Below are 20,001 nucleotides of genomic sequence, written 5' to 3'. Positions count from 1 at the left end.
GGCACGATAGATGGAAGGAAGGATTTAGCATTCATGTCTTTTCTCGCCTAGGTCTCCAATAGTGCCAGGGCCGATCCTGACTTGCCTTGTTGTGATCTTCAGTCTCCAAAGTGACTCAAACACATCAGAAGCAACATCGGAATTGGATCTGCAGGGATTTTTATTCTTGCATAACAAAAACCTTGATATGAGCAGCAAGGGGGTGTGTGTGAGTGTTTAGATCAGCCTCCTTGCCCAGCCTATGTCCCTGGGAGAGCCGGAGTAGCTGCTGAAGGTAGAGCAGGGTGAGCCTTTCTGTTGGGAGGATGGCCAGATGGAGTGTGTGGCGCAGAACTGTGAAGCTGCCCCTGTCCTGCAGAGAAGTTCAGGCAACATTAGGCCTGCGCTGCAGCAGCAGTGTGCCAGTGATCAAAGAGGTGTTTCCAGGGAGCGGCAGCGTCGTCAGGCCTTTCGGTGAGATTCCTGGGCTGTGGAAGAATGGAGTGGCCAACTTGTACAACTTCTGGAAACAAGATGGCTTCAGAAACCTTCACCGCATTATGGTGCAAAACTTCAACAAGTTTGGGCCCATCTACAGGTATAAAACGCAAGGCCGTTTGTATAAATAACTGCATAGTGCTCTCATATACTGTCTGTCATTAGTAAGAAACTATATTAAATGGCTGAAATGTGAGTGTATGAAATGTTCCTAGTCCAAATGCACCAGTTTTTATTCATGAAGATTATCTGTGGCCAACAATCCTCTGCAAGGTCACATTTTCTAAAGACAACCAGCTGCTATGACATTTTCACCCCTTGTTTTGTCTTTGTGTGCGTCAGAGAAAAAATAGGTAATTATGAAAGTGTAAATATCATCAATCCTGAGGACGCTGCCATCCTCTTCAAAGCTGAGGGCCATTATCCAAAAAGGCTGAATGTTGAAGCGTGGACAGCGTACAGAGACTACAGGAATCGCAAATATGGAGTTTTACTCAAGTAGGTTGTATCATCACTATCCACTTCTAACTGTATCATTTCAGCTGTTTTGATATTTGTATCCATGTTTTATTAAATGCAATAAGACTGTCCCTGCTAGTTTTGAGTTAACGCTCTTGTCTTTACACAGGAACGGAGAAGACTGGAGATCAAACCGAGTGGTTCTCAACAAGGAGGTGATCTCCCCCAAAATAATGGAAAACTTTGTGCCTTTGCTGGATGAAGTCGGACAGGATTTTGTGGCCAGAGTTCACAGGAAGATAAAGCGAAGTGGCCAAAACAAATGGACAACCGACCTCTCTCAAGATCTCTTTAAATTTGCACTAGAATGTAAGACTGGTATCTTTTAATCTCAATTTATATTTATGTATTTTTCTCGTTGTGAAGGCTTGTGCCATTATATTTCTCCTCACATCATTTGTCTCTCTCACCCACAGCGGTGAGCTCGGTGCTGTACGGCGAGCGTCTGGGTTTGATGCAGGACTACATTGACCCTGAAGCCCAACATTTCATTAACTGCATCACGCTCATGTTCAAGACTACCTCACCCATGCTGTATATCCCCCCCGGTCTGCTGAGACTGGTTGGAGCCAAGGTGTGGCGGGACCATGTGGCGGCTTGGGATGGGATCTTCAACCAAGGTTAGACTCGGAGGACGATCAGGATGAACATTCAAGTATATTTAGCTTTGATATCATAGTGTTTTTGGTTAGGTCATTTGAAAACCACAATCTTTACATTTCAATTACATCCCATTGTTGCCTCAGCGGACCGATGCATACAAAACATCTACAGGCAGTCGCGACAGGAGACTGGAAATCAGCAGAAGTACCCAGGGGTCCTAGCCAGACTTCTAATGCAGGACAAGCTCTCCATCGAGGACATCAAGGCCAGCGTCACTGAGCTGATGGCCGGAGGAGTAGATACGGTGAGAAGCAGATCATCGCTTTCCAGACTTTTTAAAACCACATAACCCTTTCTATGTATTTCAGACTTCTATAACGCTGCTGTGGACGCTGTACGAACTGGCCAGGCACCCCAGCCTCCAGGAGGAGCTGAGGGCGGAGGTGGCCGCAGCTCGTGCTGAAAGCCAGGGAGACTTGACTGGGATGCTGAAGAGGATTCCCCTGGTTAAAGGAGCTCTGAAGGAAACACTGAGGTGATTGACATAGTTGCATAACAGTGATACTACAGAGATAGAGGGCAGTGGGCATAAGATGCATTAGAAGACTTTGATTTCGTTAGACGTATTCAACAATACATCACAGCATCATTTGTCACAAAAATTTGGATATAAGACCCACTTATAAGATCTTGGATAAATATTTAACATTTGTAATAATACATTTTCCACTTCGACATATCTGTTGTTGCTCTGATATTGACTTTTCATCTGTTATCCGCTTCCACAAAGATAATAGATGTTCACTTTCATACCTCAGGATACACCCAGTCGCAGTGAGCTTGCAAAGATACATCGCAGAAGATGTCATCCTTCAAAACTATCACATTCCAGCCGGGGTAAGAGACTGCGGGAATTAGAAATAATCTTGCAGATGTTTTTCTCAAGTTTTTACTGTATTTCATGTTTTGTATTTGGTGTCCTTTTTTTGGTTTGTGTTTAGACTTTAGTTCAGTTGGGACTTTATGCGATGGGAAGAGACCCCAAGGTGTTTCCTCGTCCAGAGCAGTATCAGCCGTCCCGCTGGCTGAGGACAGAGATGCACTACTTCAGAAACCTCAGCTTCGGCTTTGGCCCCCGTCAATGTTTGGGACGCAGAATAGCAGAGACAGAGATGCAACTCTTCCTCATCCATGTGAGACACACAGGGAATGAAGAGCAGGTTCAGACTGCTTTGTTTCACGTTTACACATCACATTGACCATTTGCGTTATTTTGTTGCAGATGCTGGAGAACTTCAGAGTGGAGAAACAGCGGCACGTGGACGTGCAGAGCACCTTCGAACTCATTATCTTACCAGAGAAGCCTATTATATTGACTTTGAAACCACTGCAAACGAGTCGGTAACACTGTATTTGTTACTTAACTTACTTACTTAACATTTTTGGAGTGTGATAAAGTCAGGTTAATTTTTGTAGATCTTTATCACAAATGATTGTAAAGAACTTATAATACAATACAATATAAATACTAAATATAATCTTCCAATCTGATATGTTGACAGAAAGCAGGAATTAAGCATTAGGAAAGAAAACAGCATAAATTTCCATGTATGAATTACCTCAGTCATTTGAACTGGTGAATAAAGCAATTTTATGTATTATACTTACATTACTTAGTAATGATTGAAATGTGTAGTCTGTGAATTTCAGTACAATGTACTGACATGTACTTTTATTTCAGGTGTAAATGCCCCAAACAATCACAAATGAAGAAAATAGTTGATAAACCGTATTTATTATAAATATAATTTATTGTTAATTTGATTATTATTTAAATTTCTTATCCCATTCCTTCACCCAATGTTTAATTTACTTTTCAAATTCCTGTGTGTTTTGCTGATGTAAGAATCTGATACATTCATCTGTAAGCAGTAGAAAACATTGGGGGAAATAATTCCATGTTAAATACCTTTTAAAATGCAGCACAACGGGTAAAATGGAGGCGGATCTACACTCAACGGACTGAAGACACATTATGAAGGATTGTGGAGGATGATGTTCCGATGAAGCCGTGCCTGTGCTCATTTAGCTTAGTCAACATTTCCTGTTTCTGTTTCCCCCACACTTTAGAGTTCTCCTCCAGCTGTGACAGATGCAAACAAAAGGTGAAAAACGCAATAAACCATTAATGAAAACGTGTAATTTAGTTCCAAAGTATCTCACCTGAGCCTCCAGTGTTTGGACTCTTGCATCGGCAATCTCCAGTTTATTAAGTAAACTCAGTCTCTCCTTGAGTGATAGTACCTCTTTTGTCTGAGGGATACATGATATACATATAAGATATGAGACAAAATTAAGATATTGTCACATTCTAGTGGACATGGAGAGTTTATGCTGGGCTGAAGTCAGTCTTGTATTTGAACTCTGACTCCGTGGTTGTACCTGTGCTGTAATGACGGGGAAGGGCTGCTTGTGAATCCTGTCCAGCTCTTCATGTAGACAAGAGTTTTCAGCTGCCAGGACTGACTGCACGTCTTCTGATCTGCAGTCAGTCGAACCTACAGAGATGTGACAAGTGTGAATATACACCAACTGTAAATCAATTATCCACTTCGGCCAATCATGCGTTTTCTCTGAATGGTGTAAAAAAACATTGAAAGCTCCACCAAGGCCCAACAGTCCCCCAATGAAATCAAATATATATAAATTCACTATATCCAGTTTTTATTTGGATCTGCACCAAATTGCACACACTCATAAATATCAGTCTCCTAAACATGACTGGTTATTGTTTTCATCGTGATCCATGAAATATTTTCTTCAATATATATGTTGAAGAAAATTATTTAAAAAAGAGTCCTGGCTCTGATCTGTTATCCGGATCTGTGTCAAAGGTTAAAGAGTTCTTCCTTGGCCCAAACCTTAACCTTTAAGTTTAACCCTGGATTAGTTTTTGCATAATCCTGCTGCAGGACCGGCCAAAAAAACAATGTTTGGAGCTGACAGAACAACTGTAGTAGCTCAGATTACCATTATTTACAGCAGTATTGAAAAGAAAAGCATCAAAGAATATAAACATATCCACTTTGAGGCGAATGGTCTGAATCAACAAACGATCAAGATTAGAGACCAGAAAAGCCTGGTCTAATGAATCTGAATCTCTGCTGAGGCACACCGATTGAACCAGCCGAGATAAACACCAACACTGCCTTGTGTCCAAAGTGGTGGTGATGGAGTAATGGTATGTCTGATGGCACCCTGAATACCGATGAATCCTTGTTTGTATGTCACAGCCTCCTTGAATATTGCCGTTAACTATATGCATCCTTTACGGCCACAGTATGATATTGCTCCACGTCAAAAAGTAGAAGAAGCATGAGCATGACAATGTGTTTGGTGAACTTCAGTCACCAGACCTGTGTCCAGCAGAACATTCATTCAGTCCTGATGAGATGGAGCAGATTCCAGATAACACGACCGACTCAGGTTGTTTGCAAGGGGAGGCACTACCCAGTATTCATGTGGTGTTTCTACTGATGTGCTCTGTGAGTGTATTTTAACCTTTGCACTCACCTCTATGCTTTTCAATCACCAGCCCCTTGTCAATACTTGGTCTGTTCTTCTCTCTGCATTTATTCTCCATCTTCTCAATGACCTGGAAAATTGGGATAGCACAAATAAAAACTTAATCCAGACAGAAGTGTTCCCCATTGAAAAACAACGTGTAAGTATCAATCATTGCAGAAGAGACAGTGTTGCTCACTATTCACCTTTTCCTGTTTTTTCACTGTTGTCTCCAAAGTGGCCATCTTTGCTGCGTAACTCTGATGCTGCAGATCCTCCTGTTGCTGGTGCTGGTGCTGCTGGTGGTGCTGGTGCTGCTGGAGCTGGTGACCTCTGGTGAGTTTTATCAGCTCCTTCTCTCTGTCGTTCTTCTGCACAACACATATGGAAATAAGGTAAAGTAGGAAACTTCATAAACAGTTCAAAAGAATCAAACCAAACTGTTTGAATTGAACTTTTATTATGAGTGTTTGTTGTTCTAACCTTGATCAGCTCATCCTGTAGCTGTTGGATTCTGTCTCTCTGCGTCGCCCCTTTACTGGTCTCACTTGCCAGCTTGAATTTGAGAGAAGCTTTGAAAAGAATAGCAGGACAAATCGTACTCTGAAGCATGAATCTGTGTGAAGATACACTTACGTCTGATTTGTGCCCATTCAATGAACTGGTTTTTGGAATTGTGTTAACTTGAGAAAAGTACGTTGTCAATGAATCAAATCTAAGATGAGAGTTAACGTAAGATGTATATACAGTGGAACTATTTCATATTTTGAATGATAAACATGTTCAGTTCGAGGCTTGGACATTTGAACGATAAACCATCAAAATACAGATTGATAAGTCCTTTGAAATATAAAGGATTTTGTGTCTTGAATGGACTTAAATGTTGGCCCTCTGCTCGGATGCCAGCAGAGAAACCTTCAGGAGCGTCGTTTTCACCGAGGGTCACAAAATGTCCTTCAGGAGATAAGGGATGTATACCCGCGGAGCTTATCAGGGTCTGTGGCCTAACTGAGCTGCCTTATCACAAAATGGCACAGTCTGCATGGGCAGAGACACTCACAAGGATTAGCAAACACAAAGTGGGCCAGCCTCCACACCATTACTTCATGTGCCACAAAATGTCTTTAAAACCATAACAACACAGAGGGAAGCTTTAGCAACTGCTGGCTGGGAAGAAAACTGTCCAACTTTTTTACGGGTATTTTTACTTCTTTTTACGTGTCATTTATTTTGCATGGAATAGTAATAGTTGGAAAATAAATGGTTGAGTAATTACCTACATGTTCTGTTGTGGCTCACCTATACGGTCAGCAATCTCAGCTTTGGTCATGACGGCGATGTCTGCGTCATCCAGCAGATCTCGGCCAAGGTCCTGGTGCAGAGACAGATCGGTGCGGAGCCGACTGTTTTCTGTCTCCAACGCCACCACCTGTGTCCTCAATGCTATGATGTCTTCTGCCATCCGACTCACAGCCGAGCGATAGTTCTCCAACTCCTGATGGAGAAGTGTTGCTGGTCAGTCTCACACTAAGGGCTGGATACTTGTTACATTGTAAATTAATCTCCTGCCTTGTTTAGAATTACCCTTTCAGGCAAATTAGCTTCAGCTTCCCTCCAAGGTCATTTATAAACAAACCTTGTCTATTTTGTTTCTACAAATTTCAAGAATCAAACAGGGCCCATGCCTGACTGTAAACACAGTTTGGTTTCGTTGTTCTACAAGATCTCCACCTCTAGATGTCTCTTCAGCTCCATCTTTAAATCGAGGAGGATGTAGTCGAGTCATGGTCTCAATAAAGATTTGATTTCTTCTGGTTTCGGACAAGCACATAACATGATAATTTACAAATGGGACATATCTGAGCCAAAAAGAAAGATAACTAATCCATGAAGTGTTAATCAATTGTCTGAGGGTGAGTTACAATGTGTTCAGCAGCTCCTCAAATCCAGAGGGACAATAACACCCTCTCCTGTGGAGAAGGAGTTTGGTCACAGGAGCTTTAACTGAGGATTTTGCATAAACCCATTTGCTGAACTGTAGCAGGAAATGTCAAGAGAGTGGGAGGGAATGTATATGCACAAAGTGAGATTATTTAACTGCACTATGTGGCAAAATGTAATAAAGAGAATTATAAAAAATAACTAAAGCTTTGCATGATACATAAATTGTATTGACTGAAAAGGCTCAGTGAGAAATGCTCATATAGTGTATATGTATGTAAAATGAAGCTACCCTTCATTAAGAAACAAATATTCAATTGAATCTTCACGCTCTAATAATAATAATAATATAATACATAAATATTGAACCTTTATTTATAAAACGCTTTTCAAAACAAATTTAAAAAGTGCTTTACAAAGTTAAAACAATATAAAATATGACAGGGCAGACCATGTTATACCATTTCCCCTTTGAATATCTCTTTTTAATAACTTTTTGTTTTTTTTGTACCATAAACGAGTACCGTTGGATCCTATTTTTTCTGTTGTATTGAAAAAAACTTTTGTACACAGTCTGGGAGTGGCTTCGATTTTGCTCTGAACATTATATTATAAATATAAAAAATGATACTATTACTAAATTATTACTTTTTAGCCAGAGCTGTTTTGGTCTTTTAGAGACCACACGGTTATCAAGGCTTTGCTTTAAGGTGTGTGCCTGTTGTGTGTCAGCATTGTTCACATTCTTCTCCATCCAGTTGAATAGACAGAATTGAATTGAGAGCAGGGTCCTGCAGCGGCATGACGTTGGGCATGTGGGGGGTGTAGGGGTATATATCAGGGGATTCCAATCTAAGGATGGTGCGGTTGTTACTCCCGTGGGACACAATGGTGAAATCGAGCATCTCATTGAAAGGGCAGGCGGGAGGTGACAATCATGACTGTAGATGAGATGGTGTCTCTGTTAGACCGAGGGGTGTCCCCCACAGGCATGATGGGATAGACGGCTCCCTGTGATGAGTCTGTGTCAAAAATAAAGAAAGGAGTGTCTGTGCTTCTGCCGGTGAACACTCCCACTGCTCTCCAAGAGCAGCAAACTGAAGCTGCACTGAAGAATGAAGTTTAAATATTGGAATCTGTTATCAATACCATCATGCACATGCAGTGGTATGCACAAATGTATGCAGTTAGAACCCAATCTCATTCAATTCCTCAGATCTAAACAGTATTGTTTGTCCATCCATCCATACCACTTATCCTCTAGGGTCTAGGAGGGAGCTGGAGCCAATCCCAGCTGATATTGGGCAAGAGGCTTGTCACAACCCTGACACGTCGCCAGCGAACCACAGGGCCGATACTTAAAGACAAACAACCATTCACACTCACGATCAATTTAAAGTCTCTAATTAAACTGTCTACAATCTGCATGTGTTTGGACTGTGGGAGGAATACGGTGTACCCGATGAAAAACCCACACGAACACAGGGAGAACATGCAAATACCCTCAAACGGAGATTAGGACAAGGAACCTCCTCGCTGTGAAGCTACAGTACCGGCCACTCTTCAGTTCCATTCTTTAGGGTGACAGTGGTAAAGAATTGATTGTGAAGAAAAGCTCACAGCAACAGGAGAAAATGTAATACAACAGTCTCAGACTTCAGCAGATGTTTAAACCACATCAACTTTACCCTCAGTCCCTCTATGAAATGTTAATCTGATCCACGAGCTGCCATTTTGTGTCCCAGTATACTGTGGCAGTATAGTGCCTTATCTCACAAGGGTCTCCATTTCCCTGTTCACTAATTAATCCTGACAGTGGGGATTGGCTCACTGATTGATTCAGTTTATGTATTGATTATATCCATTCACCTTAGTTTGGAGGTCGTTGATCTCTGCCATGATGGGATCCCCCTCAAAATCATGCAGTGGGGGTCTGAAGCAGGGACAAATTTAATAAAAGAGACTCACTAAAGTAGATTGTGTCCATGTATGCAGAGGCTGTTTCTCACATGGTTTGTCTCACCGTCTATGTGGATGATGCACATGATATGTTTGGTTTATCTTGGGCTTGTTGGCCTGTGTAGCTTCTCTCCTCTGCTGCTGTGGGGTTGCATTTTGGAGCTCAGCCTTCGCTTCGTTGTCGTGGCTCCGGTAACCAGGAAGGATCTGTGCCAGGGCATCATGGGATGGGAGATGATATCCATCTTTCTGAGGCTGCAGAGGAAATAATGTCCTCAGTGTCAAAAGCTAGCAAGCAAAAACTTTTTCCATGTTGATACTGATATTTAATGAAAATTGCTTGTTAATATGGGTTCACACAATAAATGACACATGACCTCTGTTTGAAGTAAACACACATTTTTGGTTAAAAATGTGCTCTATAAATAAAGTATTTGCACTTTTTAGTTTGCTGCTCTATCCGGCTCAAATCCCATATTAGTCTCTCCGGGTTCAGACTTGTGGAGGTTGGCCTTTAGGATTAAGATGATTAAGATTAAGATGCATTAATTAGTCCCAAACACATGCACAGACATGCAAAGGCACACTCATGCAGGTAGGGAAATTCTAACCTTTGCTTTTGACCCATCTGGTGCAGGACACACAGAGCAGTGAGCGACCATGTACGGCGCTCGGGGAGCAGATGTTGGGGGAGTAAGGTGCCTTGCTCAGGGGCACTAGACAGGGTAGGGAGACTCTTGGATTTTTGGACAGATCAATCCAGGTTCGTCTTTTGTTGTCTCTCCGTGGAGTCGAACCAGAGACGAACCAGAGACCTTCTCTGCCCATAGTCCAAGTTTCTGCCACAAGACAACTGCCTCTCTCTAATTGAACCTAAACAAAAGGTTCATCTACATGATATCTCCCTTTGTGAAATAGGTAAAGTTTATCATGTCAGTACTTTCCTAAATATTAGGATTTAATAAGGTCAAATGAAAGGAAAATACTAAAAAGAAAAAACGACATATTGATAGAAGTAGAGCCAATTTCAAGTAAACACAAGGGTTAGATACACAGCCGAAACAACCCAAGCAAACAGCAATGTGTCCGAGAAGCAAACTGTTCAGAAATTTCCAATAACCGTGTGGGAGGACAAATGTTCTATGGTAACATTAAACACAGCAGCCCTGTTTTCACAGAAAATTAAAGCTTTCATCCCAAAAAATGTTGTAGCTCTGACCTCACATCACTCAGTGTGTTTCTATGTGGCCTGTTCCTCCTCTTCATCTCCGGGATATAAAGGCTGTTACGTTGCTATGCACACAGTACGCACTTTATATCTAGAGAGCTCTTAGTCAATAGTCCTTGAAGTATGAGCCTTGCATATACAATGCACACTGTCAGTGGTCGTGGTTGCCAGGTAGCACGGAGTCAAAGAAACAATGTGAAACAGAGTCATTATCTATTATCTTCCCACAGGCTCTCGTTCTAACACAAATACCTCCACTCAGTCAGAGCCCCTACCTTCACTGCAGCTGCACGGCCACTCAGAGATTTGGTCTTCTTAGAGGCCTTCATCGAACAGAAAATGTCAGTGTCCTTGTTAGGAGAAATAAACACCACACTGATGTCTGGGTGTGGACGATCCACCTGTAACCACAACAAAAACCATAGCAACATTTTCAGACCCATGAGGAAAAGATTTCGGTTGTGTATCAAACGCACTATCGGGTTTCACATTCAAGAGTTGATGTACAGGCTGCAGAGATGGAAAATAATTATGTGCTCGAGATAGGTTTAAGCTCATTTTTGAGATACATGAACTTATATCGTACAGTCAGGTTGTAAACATTTAAAATGTTTAAATTATGTATTTTATTATATAATATGTGTGTATAACTGTGTGTAATATGTACATATTCCATTTAAAGACTCCCACATAGGGTGTAAGTTCTTCTTAAAACATCTGTGTATCTTTGACCTTTCCCATGAACTGAAAAACTCAAGATTTGACACCAAATTGCTAAATGTTATCACATTTGCTGCCTAGAGTGTATTTTGATGCTGTCGCTGCACTTGTTGTTTAGTCCAAATCTGAGTTTAGAGTATTATTACTCTGTGGTACTGCTTCTTAAAGTAAAGCTTTATAGTAAAAAATCTGAGTACTTTTACTTTGTTTACATTATCAAGAAATAATATAATCAGGCCTTATATTTATTGCTGGAAGCTGCATGTGACAAACAATGGAAGCAAAGACGGGTTGAATCTGTCTCGGCCTGGATAAGCAGATTGATGAGGATTGATTAATGATTTTTTTAAATGACATGCTGAGCAGCACCTGTGGCTCCCACCGGGTATTTGTTGCCACCTTAGGGTCTGATGTCAACTCATTAATTCTCAGCAAGATTTGAATTTTAAAAGGGCTTTTTGTTGTTTCCATGTGAAAACGCCATGTCTATAAAATATGCCCTTTTCGGAATAAATGTTTCTTTTTCATCTTAAGATAAATAAACTTTTTTAAACCACATTGAATAATCTGAAATCCACGCCCCACGTGCTTCTTTCAGGACAATTACAGCTTCTGAACGACTGAGCTTAAAGCAAATAAATAATCGACTAGTTGTGAGTGCTTTTTTGGCCTATTGTGAATAAAATGTAAATAAAGAAAAGCTAAACTTGCTAAAAGTGTTTATGTACACGTCTTTATATTCTAATGGGAAAACCCTCAATAGATCAATATCTCTCCCTGGTTAGGTGTCTCATTAGTGGTGGAGAATGAGGCTGACGAACATTGATGGAACTGGATCTGCCTGAGACTTAATGATTAGGGTCGGGGCAGCCAGGAAGAGTCATCAGTCATCAATGGAAACAATGATGTTAATACTCTTTTTAAACATTTGAGAGGTAAAAGGTTCACTTCTTAAACATCTTATAATTTCAGTAGTTTCACTAGCGATATATTCTGTTGGACACAGAAAAAAAGATATGCTTAAAAAGCCCATCTTTCAAACATGTACACGCCACAATCAGACTGTGCCAATACATGTATGTTCTGATCCAACCTTAACAGGGATTGAACTGTATCATACTTATCATACTCATAACAAATGACCTATTAATGAGCATGTGCATGGATCTGTTTAAAAAAAGTAAATGGTTTGAATCATTTAGAAAACATTCTCTATTCAGTTTTAGTATAAATATTTCCACAGCTGACTGCTTAAATACATGATGAATAATTCACTGGGTGCTTGCAGCTATGTGCTCTGCTAGAAGACATATTCTCATGTTATCCAACGAGGGAGAACCTGTGCAAGTGAAAACGCTTCCCGCGGACTCTAATATCACATTAACATGTATGAAACCGGCTGACAAATTTATACAATCCTCAGAACACAATCATTCATATTCACATGTTCTGTTTTGGTCGCGGGTCGTGTTCAGAATGGCTCTGACCCTGTTACATGTAATCAGTGAAGAGCGGGGGAGGAGTCAGGGATGTGTGTGTGTGTGTGTGTGTGTGTGTGTGTGTGTGTCAGTGGTGTTCCAGGTCTGTGGCCTGGGCCCCAGGTAACATCATCAGAATTCAGCACACATCCTGCAAAATGCTGCAAATGGCCTCTTCATTGGAGTGACAGCTGTGAGGCGCCTGCCACACAGAGCTTCAATTAGGCTGCCAGAGCAAGGCGGCTCCCAGGAGCTTTCTCTACACATCCGCCCCCCTTCTACAGATCCCACCTTTTCTGTCCTCCACTTCTTCTTTTTTTGCTTCAGTCCTTCATTTGACCCAGACGTCAGTCCTTTTTCCTGTTTTTTCTCCCACATTTGGCCTCAGCATCCTTACCGTCTCTTCAGCCGCTGTCTACTCACGACAAGCCGAGCGGAAATACTTGTAGTGTGCTAATGGACGCTGGGGTAAAAGGGATGTTGGAGAACTGATAGCAACTGAAGCTGAAAGATAAAAAAAAAAAAAAAAACAGAAAGGAGGATACAGAGGTGGATGGTCTCTGAGTCACCAGGAATTTAGCAAAGCAGTGTGGGTTGTCTGGTCTGTTTTTCATATCTGTGCTGATACAGTGCAGATCTTAGTCGAGCAATAATTGGATTAGATGAGAGAAGCAACAGCAGGACAAGTGTTCCGCATTTATACACATGTAAACACAGATGGTTCTTTTTTTGATAAGCCCGCTCATTAATATTGATATTCAGTCATATTCATATATTTTTTTAATTCTATAATTATTCAGTGTTTATTTAATCGGACAGTCTCTTGATATGCATGAGCAGACGTGTATTTGGAAGATTGACCAAACCAAATTGTTTTTCCAAAAGGGCAACTTCAGGTTTACGATTATTGCTCAGAGACTTCTGAAGCCTTAACTTTATGGTTTCTCTTTACAAATGGTTGGGATCTCACACCTGGGGTCTCAATCTGGGGGAAAGAAGGGTTTGACTTTGTGCTTGATTCACAGAAATTGCCACCACATATTAAATTGAGTTTGTAAGTTAAATGAATTAACTGGATTGAAATCTATGCATGATGGTAAATACAACACTAATCTAATCTACGTGATGCACCAAACAATAAAAACCTACATTAAAGATGCTGTACGTGGGCAATTCTCCATTCTTATTCTAATTCGGTGGAATTGGTAATAATTGAGATGCAACATGCTGAAGATTCAATAACATTTATACATGTCAAATTGAGTTTGAGATAATTGTTGTTTCGACCAGTCGTGACTAAAATGTGTCCTTAGGCATCAGCTATTTTAATCACTGGGCTCCCTTGAGAAAAATGATATTATGCTCAGTTTGTAATCACATCTGTGCTCTGTCAGCAGAATAAAATCACATCTGCAGTGAGCCGTTAGTGGACTGTGGGTATAAAGGATTTTAAAATATGGCGAGAGAGAGAGAGAGAGAGAGAGAGAGAGGAGGGGGGAAGAAAGAGAGAGAGAGAGAGTGTCAAGGGCAACAAGCAGCTTTGACTCAAGGACGTGTGAGGCGAAGAGCCAGTGCCACCACTCCCTCCGAGTTCCACACCGAGAGCAAAGCCAAGGATTATCAGTAAATCAACATCTGTCAATTCCGGTGACACTGCCGTGGAACCACAACACTTCATAAACAAATGGCACACACACGTAAAAGCAGGGTCGGCCCTGAAGATAATGAATAGTGAGGTCGGGGAGTGCAAACACACAGATCAACAACAGCGGGGCAGTTCAGATAAAGCTGCAATAAAACCTCCAGACTTTACACCGAAATTATTTCGGTTATTTGACAGGAATATTGAGGAGTATTGAATTGTTTGAATCTCTTGAATAGATGATTTGGTTGTGACAAATACAACTAATTAGGAGCCTAACATCACGTTTCTCTATAGCTAAATTGGTAAAAAAAGCCATATAATTGTCATGTTTTAATCTCCCCCCGATCCAGAGAAAAAAATTTAACACAAAGATGCATAGTCTATCACAGGCGTGGTAAAAAGGATTATTTTCAGATCCTTAAAGTAATAGTACCAGTCCCATAAAAATACTTCACTACAAAAATAAGTCCAACATTTAAAATATGTTCCGCACAGATCAGGGATTGTATACTGAAATATTTATAAATGCTTTGCAGAAAAGTATGAATTATATGATTTTAAATATACACAACACTGTGATAGCTGCTTGAAGTGGAGCTATAATGTCCGTCCATCCGACCATCCATCCAGTCCCAGCTGACATTGGGTGGGAGGCGGCTACAACCTGGACTGGTCCGAGTTCATCACAGGGCTGAAATATTCTAGCAAAGTTCATTTAACTCTAAACTCATAATTTGTACATTAGTTGAGTATGTAAATAAAATGCAAGAAAACCAATCAATGAAAAGATTGTTGTTTTCCAGTTCCAGTGTTTTCATTGACTGAAGTATGATCAAGCCTCATGGGACACTGAGGCAATCCAGACCCGCCCTGTGATGCTAACAGCTGGTTGTGGTGTTCATGCCACTCTCAGCCGCAGTACAGCCAGTATCAGTGGCTGCTTTTCCCCCGCTGGCTACACATGACCTTTCCAAAATGCTACACAACCACAGCTTAATGACTAACACATCAGTTGACATTTACCGGAGCCAGCTTACTGTCGAACATTAAAACGCTAATGTTGCTTGTACCCAAGGGGGACTCCCCCCCCGAGAGGGAAAGGTGGAGAGTTTTGTCGCGTGTCTGATGAAAAACTTTCACAACAAACTTTTCAACGGGTTTAGCAGAAATGATTCAATGTCAGTGTTGAAATTAAACCTGAACAACAACACAACAAGACAACAAACGAAGCTAAATGAATTAAACATATTTAAAATGATCGGCACGCCTTATTCTGTCTGAGGCTGTGAAAAGGCCACGGAGATTGATGAGGGAGTGGTTGGCACGCACTGCAGTCTAATGCATCATTGCTCTTTTGGCCGGACGGTGACAGGGATTGAATTTACATCAGAGGGCAGACAAGTGATGCAATGATGTCAACACCCAGGAAGCTTCACCCACACACCCACACACACCCACACACACACACACCCCTTCCTGAAAACATGGGCCTGAGGTCACACACAGTCAACTGCTGTAATTGGGAGGGAAATGCCAGCTTCCACAGCACCTTACAGTAGGACATGGATAACGTCATATAACATTCTGTGTGTGAAAGCCACCGACATGTTTAGATTATTCCAGTTGTGAGAGAACAGGTCAGCGAAACAGTAGCTATACAGAAAAGGGTCAATGGATCCCAATGACGTCTATATAAATTATATCCATTCCAGTGTACATTGCTGTGGAGAAGATGGCTGTTTGCAATGCATTCATCACACAGAGCTTCTATGCAACCTTGGAAGAGACCATTTATCATGTGCAGTGAGGAATTAATGGCATTAGCCAAGGGTCCATCAGGGGGTTAAAGACTAGCATTAGCCTCATATCGACCGAGGGGAGTGAAGGCACAGGGCGAGATTCTTTCAGTCTGGGTGCATCATTCACATTTGTAAAATCAGATAAGAGCACGGAATAGAGAAGTTAACCTCTTGAACGTTTCTGTCCAGAACAATGCTCACATATTTAATGACCAGGCCAAGCTATTCAGCAGGGTTTCATTAGGGACAGCCCTGCAGAGATGGACACGCGATACAGGCCATTAGAGCGGCACAAGGCAAGTAACACAATAGCTGACATCGTTCGAACGGCTTCATTGTGCGGCGGCGGCAGCAGCACATCTGTATTCAGAGGTGATTGTGCGGGTTACACATTTAGCTGAGGCGGGAATAACAGAGCGGCTCTAAATCTGTTCTGCTCCAGCTGCAGGGTGTAGATACAGGCCTCCACATGGCACTTCAAACAGAGCAGCCGGGCCCGACTTTGGGTGCCGTGCAGGAGCAGAGGAGCTCCCCACCATCCTCCACTCTGCCCTTATCACAGAGCAACAGCAGAATGAGGTAAACAACTGAGGAATTAGCCCCAAATAAACCCTGTAAGTGCCGTTTTAATGATTCCGCTGTCTGGTAGATGTAGACTCATGAGGTGAGGTACGCAGAGTTCGGTCATTACAGCTCTGTGCGGTAAGTTAAACTGGAAATTGACATAAAAGGCTCCTTCTTGCCAGATCATTTATTACAAACACTGATTAAATGTGAGAAAAAAAAGGATTTCTTGTTCTCTCCATGTGACAGTAACAATAAAGACATGTTCCTCCAGCCGTCAGAGCCTTGGCTCATGATGACCCTCAGTGTTCAAGGTCTCTAACGCTCTCAGCTCTTGTATTTGGAGTCAGACTGAACCGCCCACGTTCATGATTCCTCCTCCCACACAGGCCTGCCATGCTCCAGAGCTCCTTTTTTTCTCTCTCTTCCTGCTTTTGTCTGTCAAGGCCAGCGTGTATCTCATCGGTTTTGCCTACATTTCAATTCAAGACTTATATGTATACTGGACTGTGTCTCCTGGTGTCCCCTCTTGATTACATTAGTTACAGCATGTCTTCCATTTCTGGGACAAATTAAATAATAGGGAGGGGGTGTCTACATTCCAGCTCAGACACAACACAAAGATGGAAAATCACAACAGTGAGAGAAAAAAAGAACAGAGAATAGAGAGATAGTAGAAGACAAACAAACAAGAACAGATTCTACATTATAAAAGATTGAATAGTTTCAATTAAAGAAGCTCAAACAGAGAGATTTCATTCAAATTTGTTACCAGCAGTGTCCTGACACGACTGTCTTAAAACATTTTCATCTCCTATGGGATCATAAAGGATCTATCCACATAAATTGGATTGTAAAATACTTTTACTTTAAGAACAGTGAAGGAAATACCATAATAAAATATGTATTCTTTTTAAACAAATGTCACATGTCACACAGACCGATGTGTGTTTTCGATCATCACACTCATGTATCCATCCTTCTTTCTATCTTTCCGATCTCAATCCAGAAGACACCTCATAATGAGAACACAAAGCCACTAGATGTCACTGTGGCCCCATTTCCCCTCCTGTGAGTGGATCAACTGACACTTCCCTTAGGGCCAGAGATTCAAGGGACCTTCTCAGTGATGGGATCCTCACACTGCTGTGTCTGAACTGCACAGCTGTGTGGAAAGGGCCCATACAGCTATTACTATTCAGGACCACTACCACACATTCTTTCCCTTCTGTCTGCAATACTCTCAAACCACAGCAGAGGCCGGAGGTGGAGGGGGGGGCTTGGAAATTACTGTACGCTGCAGCTCTTGTGGAGTAGGACTGCATATATTATGCTGCATCTGAACCTGGGGTCCTGCCTTCAGGGAGAACCACAGCCCTGCCAATAAAAAACAAAACACCCAGAGGATTCCACTCATGTGTTACTGCTGAAACAATTGGAGTGGGGATGATCCTTGAAGAACCAGTTTGAAAATCAGATGACTGAGAATTACAATACGATGCTAACTAATATTATGTGCAAGGTTAATTTCCCTTTGGCCGTAAGGAGATATATGATAGAATGCAGAGAGAAAGCACATGTAAGGAGACGGAAAAAGGACACACACAAAGGGCTTCTTTACATTTATATCTATACACCTTTCAGTCAAATAAAGCAAAATGACTGAGTGGAAGTATTAATGCCCGACGGATCTGCCTCAATGCTGTTATCAGACCTCTGTTTGTTCTGACTGTTGGAGGAAAAAGTAATCCGATTCTTTTTCTGGGCAGCCATTGCACAAAATCAATACCACATAAGGAGGCCTGATGAATTTGAAATTTGTACTCAGAGTGAGTATTGATCAGTCTCCGTCAAAGACTTTTGAAAGCCCATGTAGATTTGTAATCAATATGTACTTTAAAACATATAACTCCAACATCAAGACGATTGCATGTAGTAATATCTGCAGAGGAATATATTACTCAAACACAAGAATCTTAGCTTGAACATGCTGTATGCAATATGCAGGGCTGCTGCAGCTTTCACATCAACAGATACAGTGAAGACATCACATACAATAGCGCAGGGAGTCTGGAAGGAGGACATACAGAGAGGCGAGCTGGGCGTGGTGCTCTTGCCTGCAGGATGAGTAAAGGCCCCCTCCTCCTCCTCCTCTGGGTCCGTCTCAAAAGGAAGAGATTGGACAGTGACTCATCTTTAAACAATTAAACTATTCTACCACAGCCATTAGTGATATCAGTATTTTAAATTGTGATAATATGGTAATACCACATTTATTAATGTCAGTCTTCAGTGGTTATGTATCCTTGATTCAGTTGAAATGACAGACTCTCAGTATCCGACCGAACATTTCAGAACAGCAGATGCAGCCTGAGTCATGTCCATGTCGGTTTTGCAATGATCTCAGTTTCCCTCTGGCTCGTCAGAATGAGCGCTGTGTGCTGGAAGGTAAATTCTCCAGACTCCCATCTAATATCATTAAGAGCGGATATACCTCGCTCGGACTAATCCAGCTATTCCCCACAATTACATTTTAGCCTCTTAGACATATCTGTCCCAAGTTTATTGCAGCAGTGCTTTCCTGGCAGTGCATAATGATTCAGTTATTGGCTGCAGTGGGAGTCCAGCCAAAACATATGAGTCTCACTCATATACTGTCTATTATCAGGAATCTGCAGATTGTTGACTTGATTATAGTTGAGTCATTTATTTTTTCTCTAAAATATAAAACCTTGATTATAATTTCTAATACTAGTTAATGAACAGACTAAAACCTACAGACCTTAAAATTACACATGTGATGAAGTGTCAAATCTTCACATTTGATGAACTTAAACCGATTCAAATGATTTATTATCAGAATAGCGACTAATTAATCATTGATGAAAGTAGGTGGAGGAACTCATCCTATTTACATAAGCTACAGTTAAAAGTCAAAACGCTCTAGAATGTAGAAAATAGTTTCACATCTATAGCAATTGCTCATAATGCTTCACATTTGACAGGGTATAGTAGTATACGAATGTTATTTATCATGAAAATAAACCGACTACATGACATTCACAGGAATCAAATCACATCAGGATGAGGCTGCATGCCGCTCAGAGACAGACCCTGCTCCTCTGAATGCTGCAGTTTGAATCCTGGCTCTCAAACGGATCCTTCATTAACCCGGCATCTGGAGGTCATCTCTTAAACAGACTTTTCCTTGAAGCGCAACCCCAATCTCCAGTCTGTCTGAAATGAGGGAGCTGAGCTGCGAGGAGGGGCAGAGCTGTGTGGACTGTGCCTGGGCGTGTTTGAGAGAGACAGTCACAGAGGAAATATGAGGCACTAAGATATGCACAGGCACACTGTCCTGTCTTTGTCTTCTTAACATTTGTTTGTTCTGCTTGTCTGGCACCACCTGCACACTGACACATGAATCATACTACAGGGATTTAACTCTGTCTTCTTTCAAATCCAGATTAAATGGGGTATTGAATGTTTCGATCTTAAGAGTGG

At 41.5% G+C, this 20,001-nt stretch overlaps 2 protein-coding genes across 2 annotated transcripts; one reads left to right on the top strand and one right to left on the bottom strand.

The window, feature by feature from the left end:
- Positions 1-154: 154 nt before the first annotated feature.
- LOC133955487 (cholesterol side-chain cleavage enzyme, mitochondrial) lies at positions 155-3,391 on the top strand. The gene is made up of 9 exons (XM_062390346.1): positions 155-577; positions 820-975; positions 1,106-1,305; positions 1,413-1,616; positions 1,743-1,903; positions 1,968-2,134; positions 2,418-2,496; positions 2,601-2,792; positions 2,882-3,391. The coding sequence occupies exons 1-9, from the start codon at positions 306-308 to the stop codon at positions 3,002-3,004; spliced, it is 1,554 nt and encodes a 517-aa protein (XP_062246330.1). The 5' UTR covers positions 155-305; the 3' UTR covers positions 3,005-3,391.
- A 222-nt stretch (positions 3,392-3,613) lies between these two features.
- Positions 3,614-18,882, bottom strand: ccdc33 (coiled-coil domain containing 33). The gene is made up of 12 exons (XM_062389712.1): positions 18,841-18,882; positions 18,553-18,660; positions 10,567-10,692; positions 9,128-9,318; positions 8,974-9,037; positions 6,463-6,658; positions 5,647-5,735; positions 5,370-5,534; positions 5,173-5,254; positions 4,042-4,157; positions 3,823-3,912; positions 3,614-3,742 (listed from the first exon to the last, which is right to left on the bottom strand). The coding sequence occupies exons 1-12, from the start codon at positions 18,880-18,882 to the stop codon at positions 3,614-3,616; spliced, it is 1,398 nt and encodes a 465-aa protein (XP_062245696.1).
- Between the last annotated feature and the right edge of the window lie 1,119 nt (positions 18,883-20,001).

This window comes from Platichthys flesus, chromosome 6, assembly GCF_949316205.1.
Source record: "Platichthys flesus chromosome 6, fPlaFle2.1, whole genome shotgun sequence".
Taxonomy (NCBI): domain Eukaryota; kingdom Metazoa; phylum Chordata; class Actinopteri; order Pleuronectiformes; family Pleuronectidae; genus Platichthys; species Platichthys flesus.
The sequence above is the reverse complement of the archived record's forward strand: the minus strand, read 5'-3'. Positions and strand labels throughout refer to the sequence as shown.

Bases quoted from the DNA above. Each gene is read 5' to 3' on its own strand.
- LOC133955487 (XM_062390346.1), top strand. From the start codon at position 306: ATGGCCAGATGGAGTGTGTGGCGCAGAACTGTGAAGCTGCCCCTGTCC. The intron at 1,306-1,412 runs GTAAGACTGGTA...TCTCACCCACAG, and splicing joins CTTTAAATTTGCACTAGAAT to CGGTGAGCTCGGTGCTGTAC. The intron at 2,793-2,881 runs GTGAGACACACA...ATTTTGTTGCAG, and splicing joins TGCAACTCTTCCTCATCCAT to ATGCTGGAGAACTTCAGAGT.
- ccdc33 (XM_062389712.1), bottom strand. From the start codon at position 18,882: ATGGACATGACTCAGGCTGCATCTGCTGTTCTGAAATGTTCG. The intron at 9,319-10,566 runs GTAGGGGCTCTG...TTTCCTCTGCAG, and splicing joins GCCGTGCAGCTGCAGTGAAG to CCTCAGAAAGATGGATATCA. The intron at 6,659-8,973 runs GTGAATGGATAT...CTTCTCCATCAG, and splicing joins TCAACGACCTCCAAACTAAG to GAGTTGGAGAACTATCGCTC.